The 27,208-nt window shown below is 42.3% G+C and overlaps 3 protein-coding genes across 7 annotated transcripts in view; 2 read left to right on the top strand and 1 right to left on the bottom strand.

Annotated features, from left to right (window-relative positions):
* Nucleotides 1-13,380, top strand: part of TRIM23 (tripartite motif containing 23) — a 38,728-nt gene extending 25,348 nt beyond the window's left edge. For 2 of the 3 annotated variants that reach the window (XM_054808945.1, XM_054808947.1), the window contains 2 exons: nt 417-541; nt 897-4,620. In XM_054808945.1, coding sequence (XP_054664920.1) covers nt 417-541; nt 897-1,076 — 305 coding nt within the window. In that variant the 3' untranslated portion in view covers nt 1,077-4,620. Of the gene's footprint in view, nt 1-416; nt 542-896; nt 4,621-12,471 lie in introns of those variants that run through there. The other variant, XM_054808946.1, reaches the window with a different exon arrangement.
* Nucleotides 11,510-26,676, bottom strand: PPWD1 (peptidylprolyl isomerase domain and WD repeat containing 1). Of its 3 annotated transcripts, none has more exons than XM_054808942.1 (11): nt 26,479-26,676; nt 25,354-25,456; nt 24,559-24,659; nt 23,166-23,286; nt 20,194-20,641; nt 19,453-19,643; nt 18,762-18,951; nt 17,205-17,386; nt 14,761-14,842; nt 13,956-14,138; nt 11,510-11,872 (listed from the first exon to the last, which is right to left on the bottom strand). In XM_054808942.1, exons 1-11 carry the CDS (start codon nt 26,669-26,671, stop codon nt 11,729-11,731), a joined length of 1,938 nt encoding a protein of 645 aa, XP_054664917.1. In that variant the 5' UTR covers nt 26,672-26,676; the 3' UTR covers nt 11,510-11,728. The 3 variants fall into 3 exon arrangements, with proteins under 3 accessions (XP_054664917.1, XP_054664918.1, XP_054664919.1); XM_054808943.1 differs by having other exon boundaries at nt 26,594-26,669; XM_054808944.1 differs by lacking the exon at nt 26,479-26,676 and adding an exon at nt 26,020-26,182.
* The window catches only part of CENPK (centromere protein K), a 28,829-nt gene continuing 28,290 nt past the window's right edge, over nt 26,670-27,208 (top strand). Inside the window, exon 1 of the mRNA XM_054808949.1 lies at nt 26,670-26,818. Within this exon, the coding sequence (XP_054664924.1) occupies nt 26,816-26,818 (3 nt within the window). The 5' untranslated portion in view covers nt 26,670-26,815. The remainder of the gene's footprint in view (nt 26,819-27,208) is intronic.

Here is a 27,208-nt window from a genome sequence, read left to right as displayed (position 1 = left end):
GGAAGTTGTGCCGATTTGGCTGAGCGTGTAGATTTTATAGCCAGTTAAGGGAAACCGGAACAGTCATGTGGGAGTAGAGTATAAATGGATCAGGAAATGGTTTAAACTGAGATACTCAATCCACACATAGTAAATCTGGTTTTAGACCTACGTAGTTAAAGTATCACAGCCTTTATGTTAGACTACACAAAAAACTTCAGCCTTTTTTTCCCTGTTTTAGGGTGAATTCTAGATTTTTGTTAAAAGTATAGAGGCGTGTAAGGCATTTCTCAGTCCTCCTGAAAATGAAGTTGCACACTGCTGAGAAACTTCACAGAGAAGACTGCTAGAAAAAAAGAATTGTGTAAATTGAAAGCTAATTTTACAGAGTTTATATTTGAATGTATGTAAAACATTTCTCTCTCTCTCTTTCATAGCGGTGGTGTTTGTTGTTGATAGCAGTCACAGAGACAGGGTCAGTGAAGCACACAGTGAACTTGCAAAACTTTTAACAGAGAAGGAATTGCGGGATGCTTTGCTCTTGATCTTTGCTAATAAACAGGTACTTGTGATTTTTTTTTCACTGTTACTCTTTTCCTCAGTTTGTCTATCAATTTCCAACATTCTGAACCCTCTGCTATGGGTAGGTAATGGTAATGTGGAAAGGAGAAAATGTAGATGTTTTCTTTATGTTTAATGCTGGTAAAATAAATGATGCTAGAGTGCTTAGTAGACTCAACAACCAGTTTTTGTTTTATGGTAACAAGGAGTAAATGCATTAACTGTTTTATTTGGCTTTTGTGTTTGGAAAGCTTTTATATGATCTGTAGCTTCAGTCTAAGCCATCAGTTGAAAATAAAATGCTTCAAACATAATACAGAAAAATAAATGAGTCTTTGTATCTGATTCTGTTGCAGGATGTAGCAGGTGCACTTTCAGTGGAAGAAATCACAGAACTGCTGAGTCTCCACAAACTCTGCTGTGGCCGTAGCTGGTATATTCAAGGTTGTGATGCCCGAAGTGGTACAGGACTTTATGAAGGATTGGACTGGCTTTCAAGGCAATTAGTGGCTGCTGGTGTCCTGGATGTGGCTTAATTTTGAAGCAGCTGCAATTTAAGGTTGTAGTTTACTGTTTTGTTTTGTTTGCACGATTTAGGATGTTGTAGCCAGGTCTGCTGTCTGAAGAGGGGACTTTGTTTAACTTGGTGGTTACAGAAAAATACAACCCTTTATCCTAGATTGGATAATTGGTTCAGTAAACTTGTGCAGTTGATAGTGGTTTTGAAATTTGATACATTTACAAGTAATGGAATGGGCTAGTTACAAAGGTGCCCTGAAATTCTTTTTGGTGAAATTAGGTTGTTACAATTTAAAATTCTTCCCTGATAAAATATACACTGGAGTTCATCTAATAATTATAGCAAGGTTACAGTAGTTAATTGGTGTCAGAAAAATTTTAAGTGGTTTAGAAATACTTTCCCAGCAAACTATTCCAAAATCCATCTCAAGTTATTAGAATAGCCAGCTCTATTAGTCAGAAATAAATGGTGTTACTCTATAATAGCTAAAGAATGCATTCATCTGAAGGTGGCATTGAAAATTACGTGCAAATACACCACAAAAAGAAAATGTTTCCCTCATTATTTATTAGCTTCCCTGTTTGTTACCGGAAGGCAGCATAACTGGGCAAAGAAGACTGAGAATGGGGAACAGCATTGCAGGACTAGGAAACTGTGGCATTGTCTAGCTAGCCATTTTCTAGTTGAGGGGGGAGGGGTTAGTTGGGGTTTATTTATGGGCAGACTGCAGTGATATTGAGGTGAAAATGTTTTGGGTGTGCTTGAGGACGTAGTCTGCCTTTAGAGATTAAGTTTACTCCTCAAGAAGTCAAATGAAGTTTAAAATAAAAAAAAAAACTTCTTTAAGAAGTAGTGTGCTGTAATGTCAATCCAGCTATGTCCTCTTATGTAGAAGTCATGCTTCCAGATTAAGGTAGTGGCCTTAAAATGGTAAATAACAATATAAAAGCAGTGTACACTAATTATAACTCTTACTTAGAAGAGCAGATGGTAAAATGTGATATAAACCTTCTGTAATTAGATTTTCAATTCTCACTGTATCTTCTACATGGAACTGTCACCAATGCCTCTATTTTTGAAGATTACTCATTCACAAACCCATGAAATATGGGTGTAGTGCTGTTTAAATTTAGAGAAGGTTGCAATGACTGAATGATGTCTCTTTCTGCTGCACATGCAACTCTGCTAACAATTTTATCTGTCTGGTATGTGCACCAGAATCTTCTGCCATCCTTTTTAAGTGCACAGCCATTGCCGATTGAAGAAGCCATGCCACACACCTCTTCATGTCAGTAGAGGAGCTACAAAGAGCATGGCCAATAGATCAAAACTGCGTATCGTCACTTTTCTTACTGGAGTAGCGGTGAATTGGGAGAAGCAGACAGTGGAAGTGAGCAGTGTTGTTTCACAGATAGGTAGATATTTTTGCCACACTGAAAAGTGTGTTTACCTGTGAGAGCTCTGAACGTCACCAGGCTGAAAATGTAACCCATTATCTATGGCTATGGCTTGTATTGTAATATTAACAATTTTACAGTGTTTTCCCACTACATACCTTACGCAAAGCAAAGAATGTATAAACAAATAAATTTAGTACATTTGCACTTTTCTTCAAGAGGAAGCAGTTAAGGTAACTACTTCCTCATAATGACACTTACTTGTAGTTGTCTCATTAGATTTCATTCAAATGGTGTTAAATGCAGCTTCAGATTCAGCAAGTCTGACTTGAATAGTAGCCGAAAGAACACTAAGCTTTAAAGTAGTTAAATGTTTGTGAAATGGGCTTCAATGCCTACATATACGCAAGGAACTGAGAAGGGGTATTTACTCTTTCTTCAGACAACCCGATAAATTTGGAAATAGTTTACAATGGAGTGACAGGTGTTTTCTTGCACCTATTGAACTAAAAATTGTCATCCTTCTTGGCCTGTAACTTCTTGCACAATAGGCAGTTGGCTGCTTTGATTTGAGCACCTGCTTAGCCGGTACTGGAGAGCAGTCCCAGACCTAGTTAGAGCTGACTGTCCGTTCATAGCTCTTCTGAAAATAGGAAGAAGTTCTGCTAGGCACGGTAGATACCTTTTCCTGGAATATTTTTAACAGAGAAGACATGCATTCTTTAGAAAAATCCCAATTCTGTAATTTTATTGTAGGTGGCTTATGCTTCAGTTATATATGCCTCTCACTATAGTTCTACTTTACTTTAAAATGTTCAAGGTCACAAGTTTGGATTTTTTGTAACGCTACATTTGACGGCAGAGGAAAAATTCTTACTTATGCATATTTTTGAGTACAAAGGATTGCTTGTGACACATGGAATGCTACCATAAAAGTGTTTTTAAATGGAATTTATTTAAGATGACTTGAAGTAACTGTGAAAGTGTTGCATTTGTCTGTGAACTCTTCAGTGTATCTGTTTACACTAAGAGATTTATTTGTATTATAAATTAATATTACATATAAACTGCTTCAGTTATAAATTTAAGCTTGTTTCACCAGTTTTAGTGAACTTTAGTTTTTAGTGTACTGACTTATGCAATATGCAATTGGAATTTTTCCTCAACTAGAACTCACTCAAGCATTACTAACTATGAGGACTATTTGAAAAGATTGAGTAATTTTTCATAGGATTTTGACTTAATTGTGAAATTGAGTAAATACAACGTCCAGTAACTGTGTCGTGGCATTCTTTAAAGAATCTCAGCTCAAAAATAGTATGTCTAGGCTAACTGAAAAATAACATTTTATCATTATCACTTGATATGGTCTTACTGTATGCTACTTTCAAATTTATTGTGGATGATGTGGTACATGAGCGTCTTACTCTGAGATAGTTCTTATTCTGAACTGTTGGAGTAGGTGTGGATGTTATGTAATGATTTCTTGAGAGAAAGAACTCTTTTAGTGGAAACAATTTATGAGCTGCTGCAGTTTGAGTTGCCCAGAAAATGAATTCTTTTCAATAAAAATATCTAAAACTTTGAAAATTAATTTTAACAAGCTTGCCTTTTTTTTGTTAACCTCATCTCAGAATAGAGGTGTGCTACATTTAACTTACTGTAGAATTTTTCTTACTGATCCCTGAAGATACCCCTTTACTTCCCTGAATAAAGGCTTGCTAGTGGTAGTAGCTTTTGAGGGACTGAATTTGATTAGCATGCATCATATCTAATTTCATGAATGAAGCTACCAGAACTGTAAATGCCTGAGTCTTGTATGAGTGCAGTAGCATCAACGTTAATGCTACTGTATTTAGAGTACACTTAACTATTGTCCTGGTTCTGGCAAGGCTAGAGTTAATTTCACAAAGAGCCAGGACAGGTGAGCCGAGCTGGCCGGGGGCTATTCCATACCATGTGACATCATGCTCACCATAAAAGGGGGCTGGTCGGGCAGGGGCGGGTTCGGTGTGGCTCCGGGACAGGCTGAGCGTCTGGTCGGTTGGTCGTGGGATCGGTAAATTGTTCTTTGTTATCACCCATTGTGAATATCTGTTATCAGTACTGTTGTTGATTGTTCCCCTCTCCCTTGCTGTCCCAGTAAACTGCCCTTATCCCAACCCTCGAGGCTTTGCCGTTGTTTTTCCATTCTCCTCCCCAGCCCGCCGGGGGAGGGGTGAGTGAGCGGTGCGTGGCACCCAGCTGCCGGCTGGGGCTGAACCACGTCAGTCCTTTTTGGCGCCCAACGTGGGGCTCGAAGGGTTGTGATAACGACAAGTTTGACCCAAGTGTGTTAAAACAAAATTGTTATAAGCATCTATAATGTTATTGAAACAGTTGCTGGTCATAATGATGTTCTGTTTGGTCACATGGCTCTGGTTTGTAAACCCGTGTTTACTCTATGTAATCCCTGCAGCGCTTTTTATCATCTCTGGGAGAGGGGTTCCTGTTCTCATGTTGTTGTATTGTGTGATAATGACTTATGAGAAGATATCATCGACAGTCATGAGTCTGAGCTGGTACTTGTATGTAGCATTTCTGTCAGGCCCGTACCTCAGTCAATATCTTTCAGAATTGATTAATAATTGCACCCAATCTATGGGGAAGATGGGGGGGATACCTTCTCCCACTCTTTCACCTCCCCTTTCCCCTTTTGGTTGGTTACAACAATTTTTGAGAATTTTGAATACCCTTGGAATGTTCAGGCCAGTATATTCCTATTGCTAGGTCTCCTGCATGCTTTCCAACTCCTGTTCAGGGTTAGCAAAAATTGTTTCAAGAATACCACCCAGGGATCTTCCCCAAGGCTGAATGGTCAGGGCTGGCATGGCATGTGGGAGAGCATGGGTGGGTATCTAGAGACCTTCTCACCCCCAATGGTTTGGAGCTTCACTCCCGAACAACTGCAAGACCCTGATAAAATGGTAGAATATTTGAAAGGAAAATGCTGTGGGGATTCTAAGGAGACACAACTTACTGCACTGTGCTGGGCCCTGGCCACAATCTATCAAACACTGCTTGAGAGTAGACAGCACCACCCAGAGGGAGAGAGCAGACCCACAGGCCCCGCAGCTGCCCAGGCCCCCGCAGCAGGCCCCGCAGCTGCCCAGGCCCCCGCAGCAGGCCCCGCAGCTGCCCAGGCCCCCGCAGCAGGCCCCGCAGCTGCCCAGGCCCCCGCAGCAGGCACCGCAGCTGCCCAGGCCCCCGCAGCAGGCCCCGCAGCTGCCCAAGCCCCTGCAACAGGCCCCGCAGCTGCCCAAACCCCTGCAACAGGCACCGTAGCCGAGCCAAAAGATCAACCCATACCAGTATCAGTCGCCCCTATACACAAAAAGAAATACTCAAGGAAGTCGGTTCGCTTAGTGAAAGATGATCATGAATCGGGACCATCACGAGAACAAGAAGAAGAGCCAGAACCAGAAGTGATCACACGATCCCTGTCCCTGAGTGACCTGCGAGATATGCGGAAAGATTTCAGCTGCCTTCCAGGGGAGCACATTATTACCTGGCTGCTCCGCTGCTGGGATAACGGGGCCAGTAGCCTGGAACTGGAGGGCAGGGAGGCCAAGCAGCTGGGATCCTTGTCTAGGGAAGGGGGCATTGACAAGGCAATTGGGAAGAAGGCACAGGCTCTCAGCCTCTGGAGGCGACTCCTGTCAAGTGTGAGGGAAAGGTATCCTTTCAGCGAAGATGTTGTATATCGGCCAGGCAAGTGGACCACTATGGAGAGAGGTATCCAATATCTGAGGGAATTAGCTGTGCGGGACACAGTTTATTATGATCCGGACAATGCACAGTTGCCCACAGACCCCAATGAAGTCCAGTGTACCCGACCCATGTGGCGAAAATTTGTATGAAGCGCACCATCATCGTACGCCAACTCACTGGCAGTCATCAACTGGAAAAGTGAAGAGGCACCCACAGTGGACGAAGTGGCTGGCCGACTCCGGCAATATGAAGAGAGCCTTTCTTCCTCCCTCGTCTCGGCTGTGGAGAAACTGTCCCAGGACGTCCGGCAACTCAAAGAGGATATATCTTACTCCCCACCTGTACAGACCCGTATTGCAGCTGTTAGGAGTAAGCGTTTTTCTGCTCCAGAGAGGGGATATAGAGCATACACACCATGAGATATCCTGTGGTTTTATCTGCGTGACCACGGAGAAGACATGAGGAAATGGGATGGGAAGCCTACCTCAACCCTGCGGGCACAAGTACATGAGTTACAAGGCAAGACAGCTGTAAAAAGGGACTCTTCCAGAAAGAATGCCGCTCCAGTTTCCACCCGGCAGCCCCCCAGACCAAGTGAAAGGCCCGATCGTACTTATGACCCTCTTGAAGGGACTTCTAAGTCCTTTTTGCAAGAGGTGAATAGTGACTATGATGAGCAGGATTAGAGGGGCCCTGCCTCCAGCCAGGTGGAGGAAAGGGACAATAGGGTTTATTGGACTGTGTGGATCCAATGGCCTGGCACATCGGACCCACAAGAGTACAAAGCCCTAGTGGACACTGGTGCACAGTGTACCTTACTGCCATCAAACTATGAAGGGGTGGAACCGATATCTATTTCTGGTGTGACGGGGGGATCCCAACAGTTGACTCTGTTGGAGGCTGAAGTAAGTCTAACTGGGAATGAGTGGCAAAAGCACCCCATTGTGACTGGGCCAGAGGCTCTGTGCATCCTGGGCGTAGATTACCTCCGGAAAGGGTATTTCAAAGGTCCAAAAGGCTACCGGTGGGCTTTTGGAATAGCTGCTTTGGAAGCGGAGGAAATTGAACCATTGTCTAGTTTGCCCGGTCTCTCGGAGGACCCTTCTGTTGTAGGGTTGCTGAGGGTTGAAGAGCAACAGGTGCCGATTGCTACCACAGCTGTGCACCGGCGGCAATACCGCACCAACAGAGACTCCCTGGTTCCCATCCACGAGCTAATTCGTCAACTGGAGGGTCAGGGAGTGATCAGCAGAACCCGCTCACCCTTTAACAGTCCCATATGGCCAGTGCGGAAGTCCAATGGAGCGTGGAGGCTGACGGTAGACTATCGTGGCCTGAATGAAGTCACACCGCCGATGAGTGCTGCTGTGCCAGACATGCTGGAGCTTCAATATGAACTGGAGTCAAAGGCAGCCAAATGGTATGCCACAATTGATATAGCTAATGCATTTTTCTCGATCCCTTTGGCAGCAGAGTGCAGGCCACAGTTTGCCTTCACTTGGAGGGGCGTCCAGTACACCTGGAATCGACTGCCCCAGGGGTGGAAACACAGCCCCACCATTTGCCATGGACTGATCCAGACTGCACTGGAAAAGGGTGAAGCCCCAGAGCACCTGCAATACATTGATGACATCATTGTATGGGGCAACTCAGCAGAGGAAGTTTCTGAGAAAGGGAAGAAAATAATCCAAATCCTGCTGCAGGCTGGCTTTGCCATAAAACGAAGGAAGGTGAAGGGGCCTGCGCAGGAAATCCAGTTTTTAGGAATAAGGTGGCATGATGGGCGGCGTCAGATCCCAATGGATATTATCAACAAAATAGCAGCCATGTCTCCACCAACCAACAAAAAGGAGACACAGGCCTTCTTAGGCGTTGTGGGTTTCTGGAGAATGCACATTCCGAATTACAGTCTAATAGTAAGCCCTCTCTACCACGTAACCCGGAAGAAGAATGATTTTAAATGGGGCCCTGAGCAACGACAAGCTTTTGAACAAATTAAACAGGAAATAGTTCATGCTGTAGCTCTTGGGCCAGTCCGGGCAGGACCAGATGTAAAAAATGTGCTGTACACCGCAGCCGGGGAGAATGGCCCTACCTGGAGTCTCTGGCAGAAAGCACCAGGGGAGACTCGAGGTCGACCCCTGGGGTTTTGGAGTCGGGGATACAGAGGATCCGAGGCCCACTACACTCCAACGGAAAAGGAGATATTGGCAGCCTATGAAGGGGTTCGAGCTGCTTCAGAGGTGATTGGCACTGAAGCACAGCTCCTCTTGGCACCCCGACTGCCAGTGCTGGGCTGGATGTTCAAAGAGAGGGCTCCTTCTACACATCATGCAACCGATGCTACGTGGAGTAAGTGGGTTGCACTGATTACACAGCGGGCTCGAATAGGAAGCCCCAGTCGTCCAGGAATTCTGGAAGTGATCACAGACTGGCCAGAAGGGAAAGATTTCGGAATGTCGCCAGAGGAGGAGGTGACACGTGCTGAAGAAGCCCCACCGTATAATAAACTAACAGAAGATGAGAAACCATATGCCCTCTTCACTGATGGGTCCTGCCGCATTGTGGGAAAGCATCGAAGGTGGAAGGCCGCTGTATGGAGTCCTACACGGCGAGTTGCAGAAGCTGCTGAAGGACAAGGTGAATCAAGCCAGTTTGCAGAGGTGAAAGCCATCCAGCTGGCTTTAGATATTGCTGAAAAAGTGGCCAACACTGTACCTCTATACTGACTCATGGATGGTGGCCAATGCCCTGTGGGGGTGGTTACAGCAGTGGAAGCGAAACAACTGGCAACGCAGAGGCAAACCCATCTGGGCTGCCCCATTGTGGCAAGATATTGCTGCCCGGCTAGAGAAGCTAGTTGTAAAGGTACATCATGTAGATGCCCACGTACCCAAGAGTCGGGCCACAGAGGAACATCAGAACAACCAGCAGGTGGATCAGGCTGCCAAGATTGAAGTGGCTCAGGTGGATTTGGACTGGCAACATAAGGGTGAATTGTTCATAGCTCGGTGGGCCCATGACACCTCAGGCCATCAAGGAAGAGATGCGACATATAGATGGGCCCGTGATCGAGGGGTGGACTTGAGCATGGATGCCATCTCACAGGTCATCCATCAATGTGAAACGTGCGCCGCCATCAAGCAAACCAAGCGGGTAAAGCCTCTGTGGTATGGAGGCCGATGGTTGAAATATAAATATGGGGAAGCATGGCAAATCAACTACATCACGCTCCCACAAACCCGCCAAGGCAAGCGTTATGTTCTTACAATGGTGGAAGCAACCACTGGATGGCTGGAAACATATCCTGTGCCCCATGCCACTGCCCGGAACACCATCCTGGGTCTTGAAAAGCAAGTCCTGTGGCGACATGGCACCCCAGAGAGAATTGAGTCAGACAATGGGACTCATTTTCGGAACAACCTCATAGACACCTGGGCCAAAGAGCATGGTGTTGAGTGGGTGTTTCACATCCCCTACCATGCACCAGCCTCTGGGAAAATTGAAAGGTACAATGGACTGCTAAAAACTACCCTGAGAACAATGGGTGGTGGGACCCTCAAACACTGGGACACCCATTTAGCAAAGGCCACCTGGTTAGTTAACACTAGGGGATCTGCCAATCAAGCTGGCCCTGCCCAATCAAAATGTCCACGCCCAGTAGAAGGGGATAAAGTTCCTGTAGTGCGCATGAAAAATATGTTGGGTAAAACAGTTTGGGTTATCTCCGCTTCAGGCAAAGGCAAGCCCATCTGTGGGATTGCTTTTGCTCAGGGACCAGGGTGCACTTGGTGGGTGATGAGAAAAGATGGGGAAGTCCAGTGTGTACCCCAAGGGGATTTGATTTTAGGTGAAAATAGCCAATAAATCAAATTGTATGATATTAATAGCTATATACTGTATCAATGGTATGACCATAAGCATCACCCAAAACTAATGAAGGATGGACTTTGAAACTGAACAAAGTGCCATGATGATGGAACTAGAACTGACTTCAATTGGTGCCCAGGAACTTCATCAAAAATCACATCTTCGACATCCAGACTGTGATCATGGACCACACCAGATACACCAGCCGTGAAAACTCTGGATGTAGCGTGCAACAATCCAGTAGCACGCACCATTGCTCCTGCTCTGAGAGACTGTAATGGCAGATGGAACCCAAAGCCATGGACTAAATGAACTTGACAGGCATTTTAGAGCGATAGCCCGTAGAATTAAGGGAATGAGATCTGTGAAATGATCTGGGCATGACGTAGATGGTATGGAATAAGGGGTGGATAATGTCCTGGTTCTGGCAAGGATAGAGTTAATTTCACAAAGAGCCAGGACAGGTGAGCCAAGCTGGCCAGGGGGCTAGTCCATACCGTGTGACATCATGCTCACCATAAAAGGGGGCTCGTTCGGTGTGGCTCTGGGACAGGGTGAACTTCCGTTCGGTCGGTCGTGGGATCGGTAAATTGTTCTTTGTTATCACCCATTGTGAATATCTGTTATCAGTACTGTTGTTGATTGTTCCCCTCTCCCTTGCTGTCCCAGTAAACTGCCCTTATCCCAACCCTCGAGGCTTTGCCGTTGTTTTTCCGTTCTCCTCCCCAGCCCGCCGGGGGAGGGGTGAGTGAGTGGTGCATGGCACCCAGCTGCCGGCTGGGGCTGAACCACCACGTCAACTATCCAACATAGTAACGGGACATATCTAGCCACAGATTCACAACAGCTTTGTGTGAGCTTTCATTGAGGACTGCATCAGAAACACCTGACATAAGCTTAGTTGAGATGACTGACATAATTTTACAGTATTTCAGTAGAAGTAGTAAGATAATGTTTGTAGGACTTATGGTAAAAATGAAGCCAGAAACAGATTCCCTAGGCTAAGAAAGCAAACATTACCAATATTTTTTTTTCTTTCAATGCCAAACAAGTTGCACAGGACATTATAAACCGGTATTCCAAGAGTGTGATCATCACTCTTGGAGATGGAGACAGAAGACAGATACACAACCTTTTTAAAAGGACATAGGTAGATTACTTACTTTGTCATAGCAAACAGTGTCATAACTTAATCTAATTTTTGATGCATGTACGTATGAAGAGTGTACTCAGCTTAGGATTTCTGACCTTCTCCTCTGTCAAAGATTTCAAGACTGTGAAAAGGATTAATTAGGTATGAAAGATGCAAATAAACATGAAAAAGTTACAAACTATACCCTGATCCTATTTTATAAACACTATCATGAGACATGGTGTGGGTTTTTATCTTCGGTTTTGTATAGAAGAGATGCAAGAAGAACAGTAGACCTTGTAAGAAACATGCAGATGTTTTTACTTTAAAAATACAAAGTTATCAGAAATACAGACTCGGGGCACTTTAGGTACATTAAAAATAGTAGAACTGAATCCTCTGTCCTAGCACTTCTTTTATCTAGGAATTACCAAAATTGTTTCTGTTCTTTCTACATCCTTTTTTGGGTCTCACCACGCCATGTTTTTTCTGCTGAAGCTGGAACCTTCAACTCCTAGCTTACTTCACTGTGATATTAATGATGCTGATATCCTCGTAGGGTTTGTCAGTTTTGGGATTGACTTTTACATTTGAGATTCTCTGAACAACTTCCATTCCTTTAGTCACCCGTCCAAACACGCTGTGCTTGTTGTCTAGCCATGGCTGTTTGAGGGCAAAGGAGAAAGAAAAAGCATATTAAAATAGAAAGTAGCATGTAGGTTAGGTATCAAGTCAAAAAGACTGACCGAGAATAAGTGAACATGGACACATTTTGTATGTTCAGACTATGAAACTTACCCCCATGTAAATATTAGCGTGTAAGTAAATATTAGAGTGTGGCTAATACATATTCATAAGAATTTAAACACACCTTTTCATTTGTTTTCTTAAAATACTACAGAGATCAAGTTCTAGCAATGCAGTAGCATTTCATAGGTTATTTTAAAGTGTATTCTCAGTTCACAGAAATGCTGTTTCAGTCTATTTCATGGTATTTTTACAGCTGAATTGTAAATGCCAGTCCAGAATACTACTTAATTCAAAGTCATATTGATACAGTATCCCAATTAGCAATCTGACTATAGGCACTGATATAACTTAATAAGCCTCAAAATTGTGGTAGATGAGTGCTTTTTAAAAAAGACACATGATTTTGAAATAATAGAAGAATGCAGTATCTATAAGTGTTACCATTAAGGATTTGTTTTATTTGGTATGTGAATCTAACAATCTTTTTTTTTTTTCTTTGAAACCGTACACAGATCAAAGGAAATCTTCAAACCTGAATATTGGCTTCTTTGTATAGCTGCAATTAGGCAATATTAAGCAGTGTTGGGTTTGCGTGGCAAGGTTTTGGTAGCGGGGGGGCTACAGGGGTGGCTTCTGTGAGAAGTTGCTAGAAGCTCCCCCTGTGTCTGACAGAGCCAATGCCAGCCGGCTCTAAGACGGGCCCGCCGCTGGCCAAGGCCAAGCCAATCAGCGCCTCTGTGCTAACATATTTAAGAAGAAGAAAAACACTTAGAGAGAGCGAGCTTTTGCAGCCAGAGAGAGGAGTGAGAAGATGTAAGAAACTCTGCAGACACCAAGGTCAGTGCAGAAGGAGGGGGAGGAGGCGCTCCAGGCGCCGGAGCAGAGATCCCCCTGCAGCCCGTGGTGAAGACCATGGTGAGGCAGGCTGTCCCCCTGCAGCCCATGGAGGAAGGATGAGGGGGTGTAGAGATTCCACCTGCAGCCCGTGGAGGACCCCACGCTGGAGCAGGTGGAGGCACCTGAAGGAGGCTGCGGCCCGTGGGAAGCCCACGCTGGAGCAAGTTCCAGGCCGGACCGGTGGACCCGTGGAGAGGGGAGCCCACGCCAGGGCAGGTTTGCTGGCAGGACTTGTGACCCCGTGGGGGACCCCACGCTGGAGCAGTTTGCTCCTGAAGGTCTGCACCCCGTGAGAGGGACTCCATGCTGGAGCAGGGGAACGATGAGAGGAGTCCTCCCCCTGAGGATGAAGAAGCGGCAGAAACACCATGAGATGAACTGACCGTAACCCCCATTCCCCGTCCCCCTGTGCCGCTGAGGGGGGGGAAGGTTGAAGCCGGGAGTGAAGTTGAGCCCGGGAAGATGGGAGGGGTGGGGGGAAGTGTTTTAAGAGTTGATTTTATTTTCTCATTCCTCTACTCTGTTTTGCCTAGTCATAAATGAGATGAATTACCTCTCTAAGTTCGGTCTGTTTTGCTCGTGACAACAATTAGTGAGTGATCTCTCCCTGTCCTTATCTTGACCTACAAGCATTTCGTTATGCCTTTTCTCCCCTGTCTAGTGAATGAGGGGAGTGAGAGAGCGGCTCTGGTGGGCACCTGGCCCCCAGCCAGGGTCAACCCACCACACCCTGACACCAATCCAAAAACTGCAAACAATCTAAGCAATAACTAGATTTCCAGTATATTAATATAAAATAGTCTAGTAATACACAATTGCAAACATGTCTGATTTACTAAAAATTTGATACCACCCTTACTCCAATTAAAGGCAAAAGGTCTCTTGATCACAATTGACAAAAATACTTTTCCATTTCTTAAAGGATGGTTTCTTTGAAGCCTACACAGTATACATCGTCATGTGCAGCATTTATTTGCAAAATAACAAGAAAAGATTATTTAGATAGTACTCATGTGTTCCCTTTTCCATTAGAAATAAATTTATTTTTACTATCAAGTTAGCATCTCAGGCCTTAAACTGAACTTTTAGTATTACTTACAGTTGGCACTACTGTTACAAAAAACTGGGATCCATTGGTATTTGGTCCTGCATTAGCCATGCTGAGCGTATATGGTCTGTCATGTCGTAAAGTTGAATGAAACTCATCTTCAAATTCCCCTCCCCAAATACTTTCTCCTCCCATTCCTGTGCCAGTTGGGTCACCAGTCTGAATCATGAAACCCTGCATAGAAAGTAAATGTTATTACATCATCGCATAGAATAAATAAGCAAAAGTGGTTTATGACAGGTGACATTTTTTTCAAACTTACTTCAACCCTTTCAACAAAACATGTTAAAATGCTGTGGATAAAGGACAAAGCATTCAGGACTTCTTTAATTGATAATCGAGTACTTGTGAAAAAACAAGCTTACTCACTGCTCCTGCTAGGGAAGGAAAGAAACCTGACTATCTGTATCTTCTGCAAACACTTAGGCTCTATCAGCTTGATTCTGGTGCAACAGAAATAAGAAGCCTTACAAGAAATGCCTTCTGACATGAAACAAAGTCTTAAATCAAGCAGGATTGCTGAATTGGTCTTTCATTCAATTTTCAGATTTCTTCCACCTTGTCAGTTGCAGAACAACTATTAAACAACTTCAGTAAGTGATAAAGCTATTTAGAATCTCAGAGTTGTTCAGACATTACAGGCAACTCTGAGGCCATTCCAGAAATCCTTTGTGCAAAACGGAAATGAAAGGCTTAACAGAGGACTGACCACAAAGGGACATGATCTAAACCAACAAAAAAACCCCAAACAAACAAACAACACACAAAAAAAAAGAGAGAACTTTTTACAAGGTACCTTGATGATACGGTGAAATATGTGTCCGTTGTAATAACCATTTCTGCTGTGCACGCAGAAGTTTTCCACTGTTTTGGGGCACCTAAAATCATGTAACAGAAAATACAAGCTACAATAAATATTTCATTGGTGGCAAGGCCATAAAGATTTCAGATGAAACTAAGATCCTGTTGTACTGAGCAGTGTTTCAGCATGCTGTAGAAATGGCTTTTATCAAATAAAGAAAAAAAATCCTCACTTCCTCAAACCCAGAGCTCACTGCAAAAAAACTTGAGAGGAGTAAGAAGTTGCACAACTACACAGGAAGGCAGCAGCAGTCTTGATAACACAGTGAAATTTTAGTTATTGCTGAACAGTGCTTTCACACTGGCAGACAAAGTGGCTAAGCCACTCTCCATCACATTTGAGAAGTCCTGGCAGCCTGGTGAAGTTCCCACTGACTGGAAAAGGGGAAACATAACCCCCATTTTTAAAAAGGGGAAAAAGGAAGACCCGGGGAACTACAGGCTGGTCAGTGAGATGATGGAGCAGACCCTCCTGGAAACAATGCTAAGGCACATGGAAAATAAGGAGATGACTGGTGACAGCCAACATGGCTTCACTAAGGGCAAATCGTGCCTCATGAATATGGTGGCCTTCTATGACAGCGTTACAGCATTGGTCGATAAGGAAGAGCAACAAATGTCATCTGTCTGGACTTGTGCAAAGCATTTGACACTGTCCTACACAATATCCTTGTCTCTAAATTGGAGAGACATGGATTTGATGGATGGACCACTCAGCGGATAAGGAATTGGCTGGATGGCCGCACTCAAAGAGTTGTGGTCAACGGCTCAATGTCCAAGTGGAGATCAGTGACGAGTGGCGTTCCTCAGGGGTTGGTACTGGGACCAGCGCTGTTTAACATCTTTGTTGGCGACATGGACAGTGGGATTGAGTGCACCCTCAGCAAGTTGGCTGACGACACCAAGCTGTGTGGTGTGGTCGACACACTGGCAGGAAGGGATGCCATCCAGAGGGACCTTGACAGGCTGGAGAGGTGGGCCCATGCAAACCGCATGAAGTTCAACAAGGCCAAGTGCAAGGTCCTGCACATAGGTCAGGGCAGTCCCAAGCACAACTATAGGCTGGGTGGAGAATGGATTGAGAGCAGCCCTGAGGAGAAGGACTTGGGGGTGTTGATGGGCAAGAAGCTCAACATGAGCCAGCAATGTGCACTTGCAGGCCAGAAAGCCAACCATATCCTGCGCTGCATCAAAAGAAGTGTGACCAGCAGGTCAAGGGGGTGATCCTGCCCCTCTACTCTGCTCTCGTGAGACCCCACCTGCAGTACTGTGTCCAGCTCTGGGGGCCCCAGTACAATACAGACATGAGCTGCTGGAGAGAGTCCAGAGGAGGGCCCTGAAGATAATGAGAGGGCTGGAGCACCTCTGCTATGGGGACAGGCTGAGAGAGTTGGGGTTGTTCAGCCTGGAGAAGAGAAGGCTCCAGGGAGACCTTACAGCAGCCTTCCAGTACTTAAAGGGGCCTACAGGAAAGCTGGAGAGGGACTGTTTACAAGGGCAAGTAGTGACAGGACAAGGGGCAATGGCCTTAAGCTGAAGGAGGATAGATTTAAATTAGATGTTAGGAAGAAATTATTTACTGTGAAGGTGGTGAGGCGCTGGAACAGGTTGGCCAGAGAAGCTGTGGATGCCCCCTCCCTGGAAGTGTTCAAGGCCAGGCTGGATGAGGCTTTGGGCAACGTGGTCTAGTGGAGGGTGTCCCTGCCCGCAACAGGGGGGGTGGAACTAGATGGTCTTTGAGGTCCCTTCCAACCCAAACCATTCTGTGATTCTATGATCACAAAGAGAGATGCTGACACAGTAACTTTAGCAATTGTCATGCATAAAAACTCTTCTTCAATTATATGCCTGGTTTTGGATATACACAGCACTATCATCATACACAGGTATAAATTTTATGCTGCTCTTGAAGGAGCAAACTACTGTTCCTCTAGCTTACACAGACCTACTGCCAAACCTACTGCTGTTGCCAACACCATCATTCTTTCTCAAGACAGAATCAAACAGCACTGCCTTACAATAATATGTAGCTTACACAGAAGAGGCATCATGACCTATCCACATTTGCAGTTCAGACAATGAACAAAAGTTAAGAAAGGAATAAACCCCCTAAACCAATAATTAAATAAAAGCAAGAATCATAAGAAACCCCTGTATCCCCAACTGCTACTTGGATCTATTTTTTACCCTACTTTATTTGTGTTTGTCAAAAGTCACATTCCTAGCTTGATGTATTAAGAAACTGTCAGGAAACAAGGACAGTAGAAAGAGGGGAAGAAAAGAATTATTCCTACTTTGAAATGTAAGTGTTGTATACTGCCACCAACAAGCACGGAAGGAAGGAAAAACAGAATAACAGAAAAACTACCAAATACATACTCAACAGGAAAAAGCTTGATATGAATATCTCCCATGCTTGTGTGGATGATGGCACTGTCTGAAACTCTTTTGGGACCTTCTGCCTGAGTGGCTGCCATGACCTCTTCCTTAGAAGGTTTCTCATTAAATACATCTCTGTCAGAATCTGCACTCTTCGTATCTTCTGGTTCACGTTTAGTAAACTGAAGAACAAAAGAACAGAAGGTTAACTGGTTTTCTCTTTTTTTCCCCCCTTATCTTACACACTGCTCTGTACCCATCAGTACAGTGTCATTATTCACCCTGCTAAACACCAACTAGTTTTGAAATGTAGGAAGAGAATTCATAGACAGTCTATCCTTGCATTTCAGTGTTGTGTGTTACTAGCATTTCCACAGTCTCAAATTCCAGTACAACTACATATAAATCCAAGCAACTTTTTATAGTCTGTTATCTTTAAACTCCCTCCCTTTTTCAACAGAAAGCCCACAGTAGTTCAGCATCTTTTCTTTAAAAAAAAGAATGAAGAATATCTAGTTGTTCTGTTATATTCAGATAAAACTGGTAGGTTTCATAACAAAAGTTTTAGTTTCACTACAAAGTCAAACTGATTGCATGACTACAAAACTATAGAAAACCAGCAAATTTAACTCAAAACAGGAGAAATCTCAGAAACGTGATTTTTATAGTACTTAGAGGAAAACATACATCAGCATCTACTTCAGTGAGTAGTACACTTACATATCAAATAATAATCACTAATCTTTTTTTGCATGCATATAGTCATGTCTTCTCTAACAGTGAGTAATGTTTCCAGATTTTGTCTAACTCTTCCTCTTCACTTGTCAAATTGTTCAGAGTAGTACATTCCATTATACACTACACACTAACCACACAAAGCTTTATAAAGCACACTATCTTGCTCCAACGGAAAACACGATCAAATTCAAGCACAAATAACAACAAAAGACAGACAGGTCTCTAACCTCTATGGTGATCACATCCCAGATCAACTACTAACTACTCTGGAATTGCTTCTGTTTGGCTAATTCATTGTATCTCACCCAAAATCTACGTTGTGAACAGGAAGATGACTCCTGTTTTTATTAGTTGCCCATAACGTACTTGGTGCTACCAAGTCCTGATGCCGCTCTGAATTTAATTATTTTTTATTACATATTTTAGACAGTTAAGTATTGTTTCTTTATCAGTTTAAGATCTGGTTAGGTTTTTTTAATGTTCTTATTTAAGGTGCTTTTTTTTTTTTCAACTCGAACAAAAGCATATACCCTTCTCAGAAAACTATAATTTAGAGAGCCAAAACCATCCAAGTTTATTTAACTGCTTGAGCGATAATGAAAAAATTAAAGATTGCAAAGCTGTTTCTAGTCAATTTATAGCTAGTTCAAGCTAAAAATTCTAGAATGTATTTGCAATATAAAGGGACTCCTCTGGTAAAGTTATGTTTGCAAATACTTAAGACAAAAAAAAGCACTGGAAAGGTGCACGGAGAAAAAAAATAATGCAGAGAAAACATCTGTATAAAAATGGACTTATTTAAATAGAAACCACACACACCATGTAAAACCTATTTTTTTTAAAAGCCGTGCAGACTACTGTTGGATCTGCCTGGATATTCTGGAGAACAGGATTTTCAGATGCTTTCATCTCTATAGTGATTGCAGCACGATGCTTCTTTGCTACTCCTTGGAACAAAGCTAGTTGCATCACTCTGATGTTCTCTTGTTTTCCCAAGATACGAATACACCTGAAGTACAAGATGTAAAAAGGTGTAACTATTATTAGCTGCTTACAGTCAGAGAATGTCTCGTTTCTGAATGCAAGACTCAAAGCAGAATTCCAAAACCCTCTCAAAATAATTTACTGTTTTTATGATGCTTCTCTATTGAAACTTGCTACATAATTTACTAGTCAGCCTCCTTACATGATAAAATCCCAACTGCATAATCCACATTTACTTTATGTTATCACATCTAGTTAGCCAGAGATTCACTGATTACACATTTGTAATACAAATATGCTTGCCATGGTTTCTCCTCATTTTACTAAGCTTTAAACTGCAACAACTCATTACAAAGCATGGGAGTATCTTATCTACAGTCTAATGCAAAGCTCCCAAATAAAAACAACAAAAAAAAAAGATTAGAGACCCCCACAGTCATATAAAGTTTTAAATACACTGTAAATTTGACTGAATATAGACTTTGAAACAAACATATTTATCTCAATGTGTGTCACTGGAACTTACCTGTTAGTCTCTACATTTATGACCTTAATGCCTAACATGGTTCCATAAAGAACGAAGTGTCCAGTTTCATCAAAAATGATATTAATTAATCTTACTGCATCCACTTTCTCCAGCTCACGCTCAACTGCCATACGTCGACCAAACTCCATGTCTGGGAGTTGCTGTCTCATCTGCTGAAGTTCAGTAAACATCTACAGAAAAAAAGAAAAAAAAAAATCACTATTACATGAACATATTTTAAACTTTTGATCCAGCAAAACACTAATCCATATGATTAGAAAATACAGAATTCAAGTGAGGCTATTCCACTCAAACTTAACTGAAGAGTTAAAATCAGTACAAGTAATACTCTATTTTAGTGATGCAACAGGCATGTTGTAATACTAAGCTTCAGCAAAGAAAGGAAAGTGTGCAGCTGTCTAACAAAGTTCTTAAATGAGAAATTTAATTCATTATTTTGATGCTATTTGAAATGTGCATTTTCCACAATTGCTTTCTAGTAAAAAGAAATCTAGCAGTATAAAAACACAGATGAAAATCAACAACTGCATGATTAACATAAATCTGTAAGAATTAATTCTGGGGCAAAGCAATACAAGAGAAAAGTAAGAGAACCCAGAAAACCTTTTTCTGTAAGAAAAAATATAGAAACAGATGATAACTTAGGGGAATGTGCTGATAAATAAACTCAAATAAGTAGAGAAAAAGCCTCAAAAAAAAGAGAAGCAAAACCAAACTCACACTCAGAGATTCATCAAAGACTCTCATAAGCTTCCCAGTCAGAAAACGGAAAATCCTAACTTTTCTGTCAGACCCAAGAGTGGCCATTTTCTTGCCATCAGGTGAAAAACTTATACTGGATGGGTAAGCCTTGCATTTAGCAAATTCATATAGATCAGTATCTGTTTTATACTCCCAGTTCACATTCTTGGGAAATTTATATTCATGAGGAGTACCAGTCCAGTACTCGATCATTCCAGATTTGTCAGAAGACACTACTACTTTGTAGACAGGGTTCAATCGTATCTGAGTAAGAGAAGATGTATGGAGTTTATCAAAAATGTGAAGTGGCTGGTTATTTCCTCGTCCATCATATATGAATATTTTTCCTGTAGTCTTCTCGGATGTTGCAACAGAAGATATGGCATCTCCAGGGCAATACACCCATTCACATTGGCCAGGGTTGTAGCTGCAACAACAGTGGAAGGAGAAAAAAAGATAAAAAAAGAAAAAGAAATAAGGACTGGTGTTACTTAGATAATGATCAAGTTATACTATCAACTTGAAATCAAATATCAGAAGCAAATTTTCAACTTTATTTAGTAAAATTCAACAGTGTTATAAGCAAGCTTTTCCAAACAACACAATTCAGTGGATGGCTTGGCCAATTTCTCTTGCTCCTGTATTGTTTTATAAAGAAGCTGTGACAGAAAGCAAAGGTAGAAGGTAAGTATAAAAGAAGAAGGATGGAAATCCAGCTAAATAGCACAAGTAGCATTAATGATTACTACTCAATTTCTATGATTCAACAGCATTTCTCTTACATCTGGTAAGTGATTAATGCCTCAGTGGAAATGAAGAAACGTGCACCTTTGCCATACACTTACAGAAAAGTTCAACTAGGTCTTGCAAAAAGGAAAACAAAACTAAAACGCAATATAAGTAAAACAAAGACAATCACCCTATAGTCAATAAGCATCCTGAATGCATTTAAGAAGGAATGCATTTTCTACTAGCAAAAACACATTCTACAAATAAAACAAGCCAGACATATGGTCAATAATATAAGTTATGTCTGCTTTTAAAGAAGTCTGTAAGAAAAGATTTTGAGAATCAGAACTCAGAAACTAAAAGACCACAAATAAATGATACAGTCTCCATAAGAAACTCGTATTTAATATCCTTTCACAAATCAAACTAACAGATACTGAAGGACTGACAAATGACGGACACTAATAATTTGGATTTTCAATGCCTGTCTGGTAAAGGTTCTCATAAAGAGGAACATAACCAGAACTTTGTCTCAGTTTCCCTAGAAAGAATAGGATCAAATAAATACATAAATAAATATGATGTCCCATTGATCTATGCATCATTATCCAAAGTTTCTGTAGAAATAGCCACCCTTCTCAAGATCATTGATAGAAGCATAAAGCACAGGTATTTGCAAATAGCCACACTGTATAGATTAGTTAGAACTGAAAGGATCTGAAGAATTTAAGACAAAGCTAATCAGCCCTGCAATATACCAGCATACACCTATCAACACAAGATAAAATAAGCTGAAAAGACCACACAGAACTTGATTCTACATTAACCATTGCAAGCCTGAGCAAACAGCCATGAAAACATACTCAGGCACATCAACAGAAACTATCTGTTCAATAGACAGCAATGCAGAAGATAAAGCAACAAACAGTAAGTTTTAAAAGGTTATTCAGGACAATGCTTATGTTGCATACTATTCTCTTCTTCATTAAAGAGTTCACTTCAGGTAAAACCCAATTATCCTCAAAAAAATATATGGGGAGAGGTGGGTCTTGATCACTGAGACTGAAAAAAATTTATTTAAAGATAAATCAGGGAACATACTAAAGAAAAATTTCATTGGTAGCATTCTCAGGGTATCCCGGAAACAAAATTGATTTAAATTCTACCTCAGTTTTCCCTGAATTCTCAAACAGAAAAAAAAAAAAAAGCATCTTCTATTGTAACATCAAATGAAGTTTTTCTTAATATTAAATTTATTTTATCCTATCCTATAATTTTACAAATTTTGTAGTGACAATACAGGGCTGCTAATTAGAAAAGACCAACAAAACCAACAGACTAAGGGTAACTGGAATTTTTCCACAGTAGACAGCCAAGAGGGAATCAATTCCTATAGGCTAAGAACATGACCTGGAGGATGATACTAAAACTATAACCAGCACAGCAGATAACATAAGCCTTATACAGGCATTCTAACAAGCTTTTTTTTTTCCCCCTTGAGTTTATACTTATATTCCATTTCACAATTAGCTGACAAATAGTAGACTGTGAGGAAGAAGTTGTCCAATTTTAACAGGCTTGTGGAAAAATCAGTACTTCTACCACTCTTAGTACTGCATTCATTGATACTCCAACCCTCCAAACCCACCCTTGTAACAGTGTGGGGCTTGTTTTCCTCTGGTATTGCCTCTGTCCTCTGGTAATTCCAGTACAATCCATCCCTATTTCTCCCAGATTCTTTAGCTACATACTGTGTAACTACAGAAATCCTACAACAGCAAGACTAAGGAAAACGATGACATTTTTTCTAACAGAAGAAGGAAATTTCTATCCCTATGACAACAAATATGACAATACATACAGGCCAAGTTCCTTCCCTACTGGAACTATTAGTTGGCTATAAATTTTAACTTCAGTGTCAAACAACAGGAAAAAAGTAGGCCTAGCTAAGTATTTTGAGAAACATCACATTTTGTGCATAATATTTGACACTGAGGAAAGGCACAGACCTATTCCACTCATGTACTGTTGCATACAGAGTCACAAATTTTTCTATTCAGTCAGGCAGCCTCCAGCCACAGGATGCATAATGCAACTTACTCAGCTTCATCTGACTGGGGGGAAAAAACCCTCAAAACCCCCCAAATTATTGGGTTACGTCTTAGCAAAATAACCACCATTTATAATCCCAAACAAACATTTTCAAGAACTAAGTAACTTACCCAAGTTTCAGCATGTTGATCATATCAAAGTTGACTACATCAAACACCTTCATTGCTTTGTCATCTCCAACTGAACAGAATAATGCCCCCTCCGAACTAACAGCAATACTCTCAATAACACCTATTAAAAAAGTTAATATACTATTAAGATACAGGAAAGGGACATTCTTCATTACAATATTCCACAGGAAAAAAACCTACAGAGGTTTAAACCTGTTTCTCAGCTGTTTCTCCACCTTTTGACTTAAAAAACTACCTGACTTTAATAACAAAAAACAAAAACCAAAACCCACAAAACAACACTTTGTATCCTACCACTGTTTAGAATCAGGTATGTGATAATGAACTACTTACCACATACATAAATGAAAGATTATAATGAAAATTGTTTTCATTTTAAATGTTAATTTTAAAAAATGAGAACAACGTTATGGTGTGGTAAAAAATTATGTGCTTTTCAGCTTGCATCTCTCAAAAGAGAAAAAGAATAGCTCTATAGAATATTACAGTCCTGCTATTAACACACACACTACTCAAAATTACTCTGCAATTGAGCCTTCCATAAGTTTTTCACAATACTTATTTTTGCTTGGTAGCCTTTGTTCTCACATTTTGTTTCTGTATATATTGAGAAGTTGATCGTTAAGATCAAGAACCCACCATAACATTTTTTCTAGCTCTAAAAAGAAACAGTACTGTTACTATTATTAAATATTTTTCTTACTGTAACAGTCTGTATATCAAACTGGGATTTTTTTCCCCATCAGGCATATCATCATTTCTAATAGGAATGAGAACCTCACTTTCTGCCCAGCCTATTTAATGCTTAGCATAATATAGAAAAGCTATGTGTACTTACTAACTCAGAAAGTTGGGTTAAAATTACTAATTCCTAATTGCAATTCAGCTGATAATCATGACAATGATGCAGAATTTACTCTAGAGTTGAAATAATCCCAGATGAAAATAACCATTTTTCCCATACTGCAGGGGAAAACAAAACAAAAAAATTATAAGGGATGAAGGTAACCTTACTTAAAGTACATCTTCTTAAAGTTCTCTGGATTTTACAAACCCTGTCATGCACCTTGTTCACTTATTTTTAAATAGACAGTTTCTTCATGTCCTAGACATTCTCCCCACAGGCGGGGCACCACGCAATGCAAAGGATGTAGAGTATCTGTGCAGGAGGAGTCCTGCATGTTTTATTCTCACCCTAGCTCTCCTGCAGTTTGGGAGCAAAACACAACAGGATAGGGGAATGAAGAAGCTGGGTAGATATCACTTAACCCCTGACTGCACTAAATGAATCCCAGAACCTCCCTCCTCATGAGTAAGAGCAAAAGGGGAGGAAAAAGTGAAGTCCTTTAGAGAAGAAAAAGCAAGTTCTCACCCAGGTGACTCCGGAAGTGTTTAACAAACTCAATCCCTTCTTCTATTTTTTTCCAGAATTTTACATGTCCATCATGACTGGCTGTTATGATAAAATCTGTCCTACAAAAGAAAAATAACAAACCAAAAAGATATACATGTTATGCACTTTCATATCACTCTGAGGCAGTAATTTGCACTATAATTAATGCTGTGTAGAGAATGAACTTTAAACAAATTACTGTGACAAACTATCTGAATGGGTACTATCACTCCCAGAAAAGCAAAAAAGTATTTTAATGCACTCTGGATTAATCTATGAAAAGTCAACAGCCTGAACTGAAGAAATATATAATACTATCCCTTTGACTATGTAAATTTTATTCCTATTTTAGGTCTGATTTCCCAGTAGTTACTATTTACTAATGTATGGGTGTGTGTATATATAAAAGAGAAGAAAGCTATCTCCTCAATTGGTCCAGTTCTGTGGAATCATATTTTGTTCAGATGCAGTCAGTTGCTCTTATTCCTGTATACACTGCACATTGCAATAAGGATTTTAAGACCTTCTTGTAGTCTATTTTAACAATTTTTATCTTGCTTCTTCTGCTTCTGTAACTCCTTTCCTTTGCACTTAGTTTTCAAAAAAAACCCCACCAAACGAAACAAACAACAAAAAAACCCCCCACCAAACTCAAAACACCACCTCTGGACACAGTAACTTTCCATTATTAAATTCCTACAATGAAAACTTCCTAGCACATACAAAAATACATCTCTGACAATAAGATATAATGGGGAAAAAAGAGACACTTACTTAGTACATGCTACATGTGTAATGACATCTCTGTGCATGTAACTGCGTTCATACATTGAAGCACACGGTAGATTATCAAGATAAACGTGTTCAAATTCAAGAACTAGACAGAATAAAAAGAAAAATCAGGACTTTTTTTTATAAAGGTACGTCTAGCTTCTGTTCTCCCTTACTTACCATTGAACAGCTTACTCCCATTTTAGTCAAGAATATGCTAGGTTTTTGTACAAACATAATAAAAGCCATTGCAGGTTTGTACTCAGGCTTATAGTCTTGGTAGACTAAAGCCACTTAAGCTCAGCTTTAACCCATACAGATGCCCCCATTTAAAGTGACTACTACCTTGGCTGTCTGAATGTATAAAAAAAAATTAAGTACAACAATTTTTAGGTTACTGCCAGTAAACAGAATGTCATTTGCACCTCATTTTCTTCCAAAACCAAATGTATCCCTGTAGCTGTTAAGAGATTCAAGGTCCCACACAGGTATGGTAGCTTAAATTCTAAGTGCTAGCGCCTACCTATTTAATTGTTTAACTGTCCCACCTAAAATAATCTGATTTTCTGCTTTTGTCTCCGATTTTTACATCCTAACCATTAACACCTGCACAATGGCATTGGTTACTGAAGCAGTAGGTTTGTATCTGTTGAACATCGTTAAACTCACATTTACTTTACCATGACAGCCAGACAGTTCCTGGACACATCAACACTATATATCAAAATACAGCCTGGAGGCTTCTCCTACTCCTCCAGCTTAGGGCAGTGATCCAGAAGAGTGAACCCCACAGCTCTAAGCAGCACGGCTTCGGCAACGCAGATGCTGCAAAGCACGGCCTCTTAGCATAAGGCTGGCTTCCAGATGAAGCAGAAATACGGCGTCCCCCAGCCTATAGTGCTGCACTCGAGCGGCCCCTCCACAGCCCGGTCATCTTACGTACGAGACACAGCTTCAGGCAACGGGCTTCCGCCCGCTGTCGTCCTGTCCCAACCCCGGGGCGCGGAGGAATCGCCGGAAGGCGACCCAGCTACCAGGCGGTCCCACCCCGGGGCAGCACCGCGGACGCCTCCCGGGCCGCTCCCCCGAAAAGGGGCAGGAGAGCGAAGGCTCCGGGCCTCCCGTTACCTCTCCTCTTTTTCGCCTGCGCGGCCTCTCCCGGGAGCGGCCCGACCCAGCGCTCCTCCTCATCCTCCTCGTCTGCCGCCGCCGCTGCCGCCACCATCTCCTCGCTGCCGCTCACCGTCTCCTCGCTGCCGCTCACCGTCTCAGGCTGCTTTCGCTTACGCTCAGACTCGGACGACGCCATGCTGCAGAACATCACCTCTCTGCGACACTTCCCGTCCCCAACAGCACCCGGTGCCGGTCGCATTAGAAGTGACGCCACGGGACGCAGCCACTGAACGCGGAGCGCGCGCAAAGGAGGACGCGGGTCGGGCAGAGCCGAGCGCAGCGCGGAGCCGCCATGGTAACGGGCGGGAAGGGGGCGACCAGTGGCCTCTGCACCGCGGCCACCCGGCTGCCCTGAGCGTCGCCGCCGGCCCGGGGAAGGGTTCCCGGGTTTCGGTGACCGAGCGGAGCAGCTCCTCGGCCGTGGAGCCGCGGCAGCCGCGGCGCCTTGGGGAGGCTTGCGACCGTTGGGGCGCGGGGCTGCTGGGAAGGGAATGGGCCCTGCCCGCCTGCTCCCGCCTGGCACAAGGCTGCGTTCGGCGTTAGCCTGTGCGGAGTAACCTCCTTTCTCACCTTCTTCTGTCGCTGGTGTAGTTCTGGGGCTTATGTCAAGGAGAACGGGAGCTCCCTCTTTTGTGATGTTATTTGTATACTCCTTTTATTCTTCTCCTTCCTAAGGTGAACTTCT

Source organism: Grus americana, chromosome Z (assembly GCF_028858705.1).
Source record: "Grus americana isolate bGruAme1 chromosome Z, bGruAme1.mat, whole genome shotgun sequence".
Classification (NCBI taxonomy): Eukaryota; Metazoa; Chordata; class Aves; order Gruiformes; family Gruidae; genus Grus; species Grus americana.
The sequence above is the reverse complement of the archived record's forward strand: the minus strand, read 5'-3'. Positions and strand labels throughout refer to the sequence as shown.